Source organism: Triturus cristatus, chromosome 11, assembly GCF_964204655.1.
Source record: "Triturus cristatus chromosome 11, aTriCri1.1, whole genome shotgun sequence".
Taxonomy (NCBI): domain Eukaryota; kingdom Metazoa; phylum Chordata; class Amphibia; order Caudata; family Salamandridae; genus Triturus; species Triturus cristatus.
In genome coordinates this window covers 521,653,877-521,666,065 of record NC_140594.1, presented here as the reverse complement: position 1 = coordinate 521,666,065, position 12,189 = coordinate 521,653,877, and the positions used below count along the sequence as shown (strand labels likewise).

Here is a 12,189-nt window from a genome sequence, read left to right as displayed (position 1 = left end):
TGTCGGCCTGTTGGGACACATCTGTGAGCAAAGTAAGTTTAGATGCTGCACAGATGGGGTTCACGGGCGAGGAGAAGGGTTCAGAAAACGCTCAAATGTATGAAGGGTCCTAGGGAATATTTAAAGACCTAGCGTGGATATGCTCCCCAATCATAAGCGAAATACACAAATACAATATCCACGGTTCTATGCAGGCAAGTGGAACCGAAAAGACCTCAAAACCATACATTAACCTATACACCTCTTGCAGACTATAGAAGGAAATATCCTATGTTAGGACGGATTACCATCACTCACAGATGGTGACATGCTTTATCATCTGGGTCCCCTCCTAGTGTCACACTAGTGGCACTAAAGGCTGCGACCCTTTATAAGAGAAAGGGGAGCTCGCAGATATTTTTTTATATATATATAGGTATACTAATTATAGCGATACTGCACGCTATTGAGTAATAGATTCAGATTGGAATACTAAGTTAAGTGCAAAAAGTCAATTAAAATTGACCGATGAGAGAAATAAAACTTTATTGATCAACATGTTTCAGCAAGATCGGACATATTGTCCTATGTCTCCTTCAGGACCACAGAATTGTTGCTACTGCAAAAAAGTGAAATGTGTATAAAACAAATATAGTGTATAAAAGGTTGGAACAAATACATCCTCTTCACCTGTAATCAGGAGTGCATAACACATCTTCTGTAAATGACGGACTGTTGATAGTTTCCGTCTATTACGAGGATAAGACCTCACCTGGCCACGGCTCAGGAAAAAGGAGGCACCGCCCTATCCGTCGGTTCCTCTTGGCGGTACAGAGAGCCGTCTGGGGAGGTGAGGTCTTATCCTCGTAATAGACGGAAACTATCAACAGTCTGTCATTTACAGAGGATTTGTTATACAGATCGCACCCAGAACTTGTTTGAACTAGGTACAGGACTCTCTGCCTTCAGAGGACAAAGGATTTGATGGTATAAATTTTGGGGCCCAGACCCCAGAAATTTAGATTACTTTTGAACTAAGGAAGAAGGACCGGGAAAGCTGGAGGAGGAGTACTGCCCCTATGCTGCGTGTTGTGGGGTTGGCCTGCAGTGGTTGCTTCTGTCTTGGGTAGGGAAAGGACTGGACTGTGCTTTCATCATCCTCCTGTTAGAGTTTTCTCCAAGGGCTTGAAGTAGAGCTTGCCTCCTCTTGGAAGTCTCAGGGATAAAAAAGACTTCAAAGAACTCTTTTGGATCAAGAAGACTGCCAAGAAGAAGAGCTGGAGAAGCTGTGAGGAGGAACTACGTCTTTGCTGTGTGCTTTGCTGTGTTGGCCTGCAGTGGCTGCTTCTGTCTTGAGCAGTGAAATGACTGGACTGAACTTTCTGCAATCTCCTTTTGTGAGTTTCTCCAAGGGTTTGAGGTAGAGCTTGCCCCCTGTTCAAGAAGTCTCAGGAACAGCAAAGACTTCAAGCCCGACACCGTCCATGACGCCGCAGCCGACCATGTGTCCTGAATGCACCGCAGAGGGCACCGCCGCCCCCGCAACCTTGGTCTCACCGGCGACGCCTGTCGACGCCACCACTGAGCCGCTGCTTGCACCGCGACCTGTGGGCACTGCACTCTGCAGCACCTCGCTTCACGCCGAAGCTTTGGCACCGCAAAGAACACCGCTGCAACGCCGCACCACAACCCTGGTCTCACCGACGATGCCTGCTGATGCCGCCACCGAGCCGCTGCTCGCACCGTGACCTGTGGGCACCGCACTCCGCACCGCCTCGCTTCACGACGAAGCCTTGGTATCCCCGACAATGCCGCTCCACGCCAGACTCGACGCTGCTGCTTGCACCATGGTTCGAGGGCACTGCTCGTAAAGTTACACAATGCACCACCCTCATCCCGCACCGCAGCCTTGGCCTACCGACGCCGGTGCCATCGACTCCAGTTCGACACCCGACAACAGCGCTTCAGCAACGACGCTGCTACACCGTGACCTGCCAGCACCGTGACGAGCACCGCCTTCATCTCACACCACGACCCTGGTCTCACCGATGATGCCATCTGACGCCGCCACCAAGCCGCAGCTCGCACCGCGACCTGAGGGCATTGCACGCCGCACTGCTCCACTTCGCACTGCAGCACCCGTTGCCTGTCGACGCCAGCGCTCCTGACTCCATCAGAGAGGAGATCGATCTGCAACACGTGTGACAAAGAGAGGTCATCGACGACCTGCATTTCTGAAAGGTACTGATTGCAGGTCTTACCGACACCTTTGCTGACCCGCGACGCCGTGGTGAGCCAGAACTGTTTGGATTTGTTTGTTCACGATGCCGTGATAACCCCGGACGGAGCTATCGACATCCAGGAACTGTTTTTCAAGGATACTGTGATAACTGAAGATTTTTAAAGTACTGTACCGTGGATTTTTATCGTATTGGTCTTGTTTTACGTATATAAAAATATTGGATATTTTTCTAAACTGGTGTGGTGTCCGTTTGTAGTACTTACACTGTATTTCTGTTGGTTATGTGCAAATGCTTTACACACTGCCTCTAAGATAAGCCTGACTGCTCGTGCCAAGCTACCAAGGGGATGAGCATGGGTTATTTTAGGAGTGTAACTCCCTTATACTGACTAGGAAGAAGGGTCCCCATTTGGACAAAGGTGCATGCCCTTGCCAAATAGAGACCCCCATTTCTAACAGTAACAAAAAAGGCATTTATTGGAAAACTGGTTCTTTTAATGGAAATATATGTATTGACTGTTTTCATTTGATTTTCTCACGCAGTTTAAAGAAATGGGTGTGGTGTGCCGGCCGAGTAAAGATGAATGTGACCTGCCTGATTTCTGTGATGGCGAATCTGCTGCCTGCACGAGCGACCGTTTCCGAGCCAGTGGCTTCCCCTGTATGAAAGGAGAAGGATATTGTCATATGGGACAGTGTCCTACGCTCAAGGCCCAGTGTGAAGACTTGTGGGGACAAGGTAAGAACCAAATCAAACTAACTTGTTAACATGTTAGTCAAATGAAAGAAAAACCACTGTCACTTACCTGCGCATAACCCTATAACGACAGCAGTGAATTACCCAAGAGGCACTTTTAGAAACTGGTCCAGTTTAAGAGTATGTTTATTCCACTGCATCAGTGTGATTTGAAAGCAGTCACAATTGTATAGACAGAAGGATTGCTAGGATTTCTGTTATTGGTATTTGTAAGTTAAGCATATAAAGAGAAGTTTTAAGGAATGGGCAAAGTGGGCTTTGGCCCAGGGCCTCAGCCTTTCAGGGGGCCCCCTATAGTGCTAGCTCAGGTCTGCAGAGAGCCTTGCCCTGATGACCTAGAATAATTCTTCTGCAGATTGTTTTATATATCGTTTTCCTTTAATTTATTTTTAATGTGGGTGATGTGTGAGAGTCTATTACAGACATTTTTCAGGGAAATGCTTTTATGTTTCATGCAACATCCATAAAAAACTGCTTTTTTAGGTCAAAACAGGACATGATATGTAAAATGAGAATGTGTCACAGAGATTATTTGCAGTAATTTTTGGGACCCACTGCTGTTTTACAATATTGACAACACACATCACTATCCCTGAATATTAGATATAAACATATTTAGAATTTGAACAAGTGTGCCAGTACACGGTCAGTGATCTGGGCAAAGAGGGCATGAAAAAGCTGAAATTGGATCATAAATTCAAGCCAGTTCCAAAAAAGGGGCCCGTAAAATATGTTTGGCTCAGGGCCCCCCAAATCCTTAAGATGTCCCTGAGTATATAGAATAATAACTGGCAATACCAATAGGTCTGGCTTATGAATTAAGGTGCCTCTTGTGTCAGTAAGGGTTTAGGCACTCAATAGGTCATCATACATGTACTCTGTCACTATTCTTTCCACTCATGCATCCATTCCTCCATTCACTCACTCTTTCTTGTATTCCTCCTCATGCACAATCACAATAAAAAACAAAATTAAATCAACAGCATATGCACACAAAATTAAAACAATGCAAGTAGAAAAATGAAAGCCTGATTCTTAATAAATTCTGCAGTCATAAGCTTGCGATAACAAAATGAACCATAGTAGCGGATTTCCTTCTTACAGAAGTGTTGAAAATAGTCTGTCATTGTTTTAAAGTTCCAGCATGGCAGCAAAATATAAAACAAGCATGTGTGCCATCTTGTAATTGTAAAATATATGATACACTATGGTCAGCAGCATTCCATCATGGTCTCATGGTTTGGAGGAAGCCCCCACATGGGATGCGGTGCACTGTAGATTAAATGAGCGCAAGCAAGTGACTGGTTAGCACTGCCTTGAGAGCTGTAGTATCGTCTTAAGCAATATTTAAATAAAAAGAGGAGAATCAAAGAAATGATAAGGGAACTGTAAAATGAAAAAATCGAAAACTAAAGGCCAACTAGCCCTGACACTGAAGGATACTCATTTTCAAGAGGTTGAACACCTATGTGAACTGAACCATTACCCCATGGAGAACACTGTCATGGATGGAAGCAGAGTGTAAATGACAGTCAGAGAGACCATTGGCAGGACAGAGATCATCCACAGGCCATCAATGCTCCTATATGGATATCTATTTATATATATCAATGTATGTAATGTTTAATGATTTTCTTTGTTACAAGATCCTGGCAGACAGCTAAGAAGAGATCATAGCAAGAATTGGGGGACGGAGCTTGCCTGGCTCCAAGATGACCGCGTCTTAGAGGAGCTCCACAAGTCTGGCACACTATCCTGCCGAATCCTACTTCCCAGCAGTTAACTGGCCATTGATTCCTCCCTCGGAACACTCAGATGGTAAAATAGCAGATGAGTTCCTGCTTTCCTGCCACTCTGGAGTCCCAGAAGACACGAAACAGAGCTCCGCTCTCATACCCTGGTGCAGCATGCACTGATCGATGGGAGGCGGAGCTGACCGGAGTTTTGCAGCTCAAGATACTTGTGAACTGCGGGATTGCCTTGGGAGGCTAATCCATTGAGCTCCGTCCCTCCGGGAGAGCTGCACTTGCCGTGAAAGCGCAGATACGGATCGGGCCCGTCTCCTGCTGAGGTGGACCAGGAACCACTCTGATTGGCTGTGGCCTGGTGGGATCTACAGCGGCGGACAGGGTAGGGGACGCTAGTCCCATCAGCGCGCACCTCTACCCGGGTGGCAGCAGCGTCTGCTTTCTACTACCTGGAGTGAACATTGTGGTCCCGCTGTGAGTACTATCTAAGGCGGTGCGCGGACTGAGCGCTGCGGTGCCCTCTCCTGCCTGAATTACATGAGAGCGCCTCCAAGGATTCCCCTGCTGCACGGAGGCTCGAACAGAGCTGGTTTCACCTTGACACGCTCACCTTGCCTGGGCCTACATTGATAAGGAGTTTAATGCTGAAGACCTGACTGGTATGCCCACTGGAGTAACGCGTGAGGCTCGGGGCAGAAGAGCTGCAAGCGAAGGAAGGATAAAGAGGAGCCTGGACTTTTTGATTTGCATGTGGAGGTTGTCTTTCCCTCCCCCATACTGCAACTGCACAGTCAAATCTAGCGCACTAAAAGTCAGTTCTAAAACAAGTAGAAGGCATCACTAACCTCTTCAGGAGCTGGGCACTGTGGTTGGAACTGGGCGGACTGTGCCTGCTCTTGCACTAGAGGGGTGCTTGTACGGTAGGGTGGGGCAGGGTCACTCACAAAGTATCTATTGGGCACATTGCACGGAGTACTTCAGTCCCCCTCAGTTCCACTGAATCTCTCAGGGCTTTAACTCAGGAATATTACTCCACTACAGTGTTACTCTCCCACAGGAGTGTAACGAGTTGCTCCACCCGGAAGGGCTTCTATTGTGAATCTCAGATGAGGAGGTCTTGAGCCATCCCTTTCTTACAAGCCTTGGTGGCATCCTGCAAGTAGAGTACACAGGTTGTTCTCAATATGGGGAGAATGGACAAATCCCAGTCCAAACTCCACTTTGAACCTCGCAAGACGCCCACACAGCAAGGTATGGACAAGAACGTCTCTGAGTCTGGTTCAGAGACTGGTGACCCTTCAGGAGACCCCGACCTAAAACAAATCCTAGCAGCGATGCAGCGTAGTCTGACCAAAATCGACTGTACGATCGATGCACTATCATTTCGAAGCGACAAAATGTCGGAACACTTAGACAAGCACACAGAAAGACTCAACTCAGTAGAAAAAGGGTCTCGGATATGGAAGGCGCTTTAACCACTAGTTCTCTCCCTCACACGAGAATGGATAAAATATTACACATCGTACAAGCCAAGGCTGAGGATTTGGAGGCGCGCTCTAGGCGCAATAATATCAGGTTAGTTGGAAATGCGAAATCGTCCAATATTCCGAACATGGCACTCGTAGTTGAGCACCTGCTGGTTACTCTGATTGGCAAAGACATATTCTCAAATGTGTTCATAGTGGAGCGAGTATATCGATCGCTAGCCCCCAGGCCTGCTGTGGGTTCGCCCCCTGAGACCCATCATAGCCAGGCTGCTTAATTATAGGGATCGAGATGCTGCTCTCTGTAGGGCTAGAGAACTACAAATGCTGCAATTCGAAGGTATGGACATTTCTATTTACCTAGACTTTACGCAGCAGGTTCAAGAGGCCCGACGCCAGAAACTCCATGATCTAAATTTGGACTATAACATGAAATAGCCGGCTAATTTACGCATCCAAGTTGATGGCAAAGTAAATATATTCACGGATCTGAGGCAAGCACTACAATTCCTGAAGAAAAGGGAATGTGAAAGGCCTTGAAAGGCATCTAGAAACTCTCCTTCTTATCTAGACACCCTGCCAACTGAACTGCACCAATGATCCCTAAGGCAATGATATCAGAGGCAATTGCCTGTGCTCTTGATTGGTCGAGCCTATAGCCCTAGAGATACAGACCAGTAAGGTAGTATAGCATTCATGTTTAAAGGGGAGAAGTCTTTGGTTCTTGATGTCAATTAAAGGGCCTCTGCTGGTTTGCTTAAAGCACTGTTCTAAAATGCCTCATTGTACTTAAAAATCATCTGACAGACATTGCTATAGTTAGATTCTATTGTGATTTCTCTTATCTCTTCTGGCTATTGGTTTGCGATAACCATGTTCTGATGTTGGCTTCAAGGTTGTCTTCAGGTATAACCCTTTGGGTTACATATAACTATGTCATAATGTTCTGGCTTGGAAGTGTATTAGACTTATATAGAAGTTATAGCCGGCTAATAGAGGCAGTTCATTGCTGGTAACATCCGCACCTGCATGTTACTCGCAATATAATGATGAAACTGTTGTTTGTAGTTGTTAAGATTTTGGAAATGCTTAGTCACAAAAGGGTGGGTATATTTTCGACTATGCTAAGTTGGGGGCTGCATAGCGTGGGTGGGTGTGTTTTTGTTAGTAAACTTATATTTAATATGACAAATGTGCAAATTGCTCAGAGCTGGCTGGCGGTGCAGTGAGGGTGGTGGGAGAGTGTTGAGCCATAACAGATAGTATGGCTTCTAACGAAGCAACTCATTATATGTACAACAGAGTCCGATTCCTGACCTCGAATATACAGGGCTTAAATGATTTTAGGGAATTACACAAAGTAGTTCCTTTTTTAAACTGCACCACGTAGATGTTGCATTAATTCAGGAAACACATTTAACTCCTAATAGTAGCATGCTTACACACAGACATTTGTAAGGTCATTATAGTGCTGCGGGGTTCACTTTTCATGACATAGGTGTCCTCACGTGGGTGAATTCAAGATCTAGCATTACCCTGGAAGAATTAGACACAGACCTGAATGGTAGATTTGCTATCTCCAGGGGCCATAATGACGAATTAAATGTTAATCTAGTCAACGTTTATGGCCCTAATCATGACGACCCACTTTTTTACCAGACACTATCTTCCCAACTGTTTAAAGGGTCTGACCTTCCACAAATCTGTGGAGGCGATTTCAAATGTGTCTTTGACCCGTCCAAGGACCGCTCCAAAGGCCCCCCTCGATGACCCTCTGCTGCTGATAGGGCAATAGTAGACATCATTGAGCAACTGGATTTACTAGATCTATGGCACATGCGCTCCTCTAACACTGCAGGGTTCTCCCACTATTCCGCCACTTATGACATACACACCGGAATTAATTACTTGTTGCTCTCCAGGTCGCTCTTTTCTCTGGTTGTCGCTTGTGATCCGCTTCCCCACACGTACTCGGATCACTCTCCTGTGCTTTTGGACATTAAACTACCTTCTAAGAAGAGTGCACCCTTTACGTTGAGGTTTCCCCCATTCTCCCTATTAGACCCAGTCTTTAAAGCAGAGTTAGCCTCCTCAATCGAAGAGTTTTTCAGGGATTATATTGGCTCAGTGGCCCACTTTTCCACAGTTTAAGAGACGTTCAAGGTGTTTATTAGAGGGGTCACCATTTCGAAGCACGTAGGAGTACTCCTCTCTTTAAGAGACAGGCTGGCGGCCCTAGAGAAAAGGCTGGTTCACCTGGAACCAATTCATCAACAAGGGGGTGATGCACAAGTGCTTGAGGACATTAAAAAGTATCTTGAGGAATATCAGGAAGTCGTAGATAGTGAAGTGAAACATATGGGCAAGTATGCTATAGCTTGAACGTATGGTGAGGTTGAACGTACCGCGTCAGTTCTGGCTGCATTGCAACGCCACAAAAGGGAGACCAGCTCAAAAGTGGAGATACGGGGTGAGGATGACTGCTTGTTACACGAGACTTCATTGATTGATGATAGATTTAGCAGATATTACACAGAGTTGTATAGCTTCAGGGTGGTCCCAAACGAAGAGGCCATAAAAGACTACTTGGAACATATCCAAATGTCATGGCTCACCAATCCATACAGCAAGTACCTTATGGCTCCTCTCTATCCTAAAGAGATTCACAGTGCACTTAATGTAATGTGTGATGGCGGCACTCCTGGCACAGATGGACTTACAGTGACCTTCTACAAAGCATTTAAGGAGTTGTTCATACCACATTTAGTCACTCTGTACGAAGAAATGGTTGAAGCAGATGTGATGCCCCTCTTCATGAGAGAGGCTCTGATAGTCACTCTGCTGCAACCAGGCAAGCCTCCAAATGAATGTTCTTCCTACAGACCCTTGTCACTTCTGAATGTGTACACACAAATTTTCTACAACATTTTTGCTAACTGACTTGCCCTGTTGGTTCTGTTGCTGGTGGGACCAGTACAGGCCAGCTTTGTCCCAGGGCGCAGTTTAACATATAACCTGGAAACTGTATTTGGGGCCATACAGCATATTAATCCTGAGGTTAAAGCCTCTGCAGTCTCCCAAGATGCAGAGAACTTCCCTTTGGAATGGACCACTGATCCTGTACGTTATTTAGGCAAACAAGTGCACACTGTCTCTGAATTAGTTCTCTCTGACAATTACGGAAAGACTATCTACGAGCTGGAAGAAGATGTTGCTCGTTGGATCCGTCTGCCACTATCACTGATAGGTCGTATGTCCCTTATGAAAATGATAGTGCTTCCTAGATTTTTATTCTTGTTTCAAAACATCCTGATGCTTCTCCTAGGCATAAATTCAATGTCCTCCGCACAATATTAATAAAACTTGCTGGGGCGGGGAAGCAACCTAGAGTTAAGTGGAACATCCTTACATTGCCCTACTCTATGGGTGGTGTAAATACACCAGAGCAAGAGCTATATTATAGAACAGCGCTGAAATCCCATGAACATTACTGGATTAAAAAACCACAGAGTTTGCAACACTTGTACATTGAGAGCGTGACTACCAATGTTCCCTCTATATTTTTCCCCCTGTGTGCGGCTGTGCAAGATCTCTGTGCGCTGCAGTCAAGAATATGTGCACCAAGGACCTGAATATGCTTGGGAACGCTGCGCTCAGCAATATACATCTGTGGCAATTACCACTCCAACATTTGATTACAAGAAGAGCGAAAATAAGAGCATTTCACACATAGAGCTTTATTTAATAGGATCTAGACACAGTTTTTCAATATAGATTAAAAAACATCATGGCATGAGTTGTTTACTCTTATGGCACCTAAATCCCAGATTAAAAAAGAACAGGACTCCGAAGGTTGTACAATTATAAACTGTTATTGGGCGGCAGCGTTGTTCTAAGCAGTCAGAAGAATGAGACAGCTATTATTAAGCCACAACTGGGATCCTGCCTGGACCCAGTGAAATATGCTGAAATATTTCTATGTAATTTGTCGACACTGGGACACAATGAGCAGCGTCCGCAGGTTGTCTGCTTTCCTTTCCGTGTAGGAATCTGCAGACCGTGAAGGGGCTTTCTCGTCTACAATTCCAGTTAGGCCCAAAACAAAGCCTCTAATAAAGGGCCATCAGCACTCCTTTTGTTAAAGAATAATCCGGGCTGGGAGCCACCTGCAGCCTAATACCTAGATGCTGATTCAATGGAGGAGAAACATAGGCACACAGCTTATCACTTTACAAGTCAAGTACTTGAGAAAAACATTTGAGGCAGATTTTGACTTTGTTTACCCCTTGAATATAAGCTATTTACATGTACTGTAAGAATGTAGGCATTGTGTATTAAGAATGCATATCTGAGAGAACCAAAGTCAGGATTTGAAATGTAACACAGTGCTTCGGGTTGTCTGTAGTTCTAAGACTTTATTACTATGCAAAGAAACCATTTTCAGCAACCTTATATGAAAAATTGAGAAAGAAAACAATAAGGTTCTAAACCGCTGACTTGAAGTTTGCAAGCAGCTTGTTGATGCTGGTTCATTGCTCACTGTGCTGTATTAAAAATATTGCAATATGTGAACTGCAAATAATAAAAGCATCGTTGTCAAAGGAAAAACCAAAACACCGGTCCACATACAATAAAAATCTCTGATCAAAATGTTACCCAATGTGCTTTGCAGGCGACACACTAACTATCTATGCAACATTATGAGTCAAAACTGTAATTAGACAACTATCAGATCCCTCCAGCAACTGCATTAACCTCCAGAGTTGTCTTACCGTTATTTTGCCTGAGATTTGCTGGGCACCTAAATATCTCTGCAAAAGTAGCCTGAACCTATAAGATATTTTATAATGCAACCTTTGTGACCTATTAAGCTCAACAAATTTACTGTCACATTTGTTCTTGTTGCCAATTTCTTTACAGCAGAGTTAAAAAAAGTTAATGTATAAGTTGACAACAAGACTCTGGTTTTTATGACTCCGTTCCCTTTGACTGCACCTCCTTCCTGTTGACACCCTTGACTTTCAATTTATGTGTTCTTTGCATAAATGTTTTCTAATTCCAGCCCTGAATGTCACACATCAATTATGTTTTTGTAGTGGTTTCTTGGTGAAATAGCAAAAAAGTGCATGATGTTCTAAGATGAGCACCTGCAGGATAACAGCCTCACAATGTAAACAGTATGACTTGGAATGGGTGGCTCGCTTACTAGTGTTTCTGCACTGCTTTCAGTTTTCATATATGTATAAATGTATATAGCAACATAGCAGAAGGAGCACCAGGGAAAAAAGTGGATGTGACAAGACATTAACTGAGAGACAAGTCAAGTTTATGCTGACTCTAATAGCCTGTGCACAAGTTTTGATCATAGGTGGAATGTAAATCATTCAGCAAACATCATGCTAGAATATGATAAGCTTGCCATCAAAGTTCAAGAATGTTTATCTGTTTAACATCCAGATGCATTTCCCCTTAGTTTATGAGATTACTTGGAAGGTATTTATAAAAAGTTAGCGTTTTTAAACGTGAGGTGAGAAACAGTCAATCACATAACTGGAGCAGCTACTCATACTGTGGCTGAAATGCAGGCCTATTCCACTAGAATAAATAAATGCTACGGACAATACATTAATGCCTACGTGTGCCTGCCCCCAAGAAGAATCATTTTTCTTCAGTTTTATATAGCAGAAAGGTGGCCCAAAGGCCCTGCAGCACTTTAAATGAGCAAAACAAGGACTCATTCACTAATCACAGGCACTCGGAGATTACGTAATTTGGCCTAAGTGTAAGGATATTGAAAATGCTCAGTTTCCCATCATTTTTCTTCCAATTTTATGTGGGCTGCCTCTCTCCACTCTGGGGCCGATTCCGATACCCGGTCGGACAGCTGTCCGTAGCCTTACCGTGCAACCGACACGTACCCGTAGGCGGTCTGTCCTGTAGAGGAACTGCCAAAACACGACCGACACGTAGGCTGTGATT

The 12,189-nt window shown here is 44.7% G+C and overlaps 1 protein-coding gene across 1 annotated transcript in view; it reads left to right on the top strand.

Moving 5' to 3' along the window:
• Positions 1–12,189, top strand: part of LOC146784506 (zinc metalloproteinase-disintegrin-like VLAIP-B) — a 3,216,124-nt gene that overhangs the window by 2,235,023 nt on the left and 968,912 nt on the right. The window contains exon 14 of the mRNA XM_085632968.1: positions 2,765–2,960. Coding sequence (XP_085489094.1) covers positions 2,765–2,960 — 196 coding nt within the window. The remainder of the gene's footprint in view (positions 1–2,764; positions 2,961–12,189) is intronic.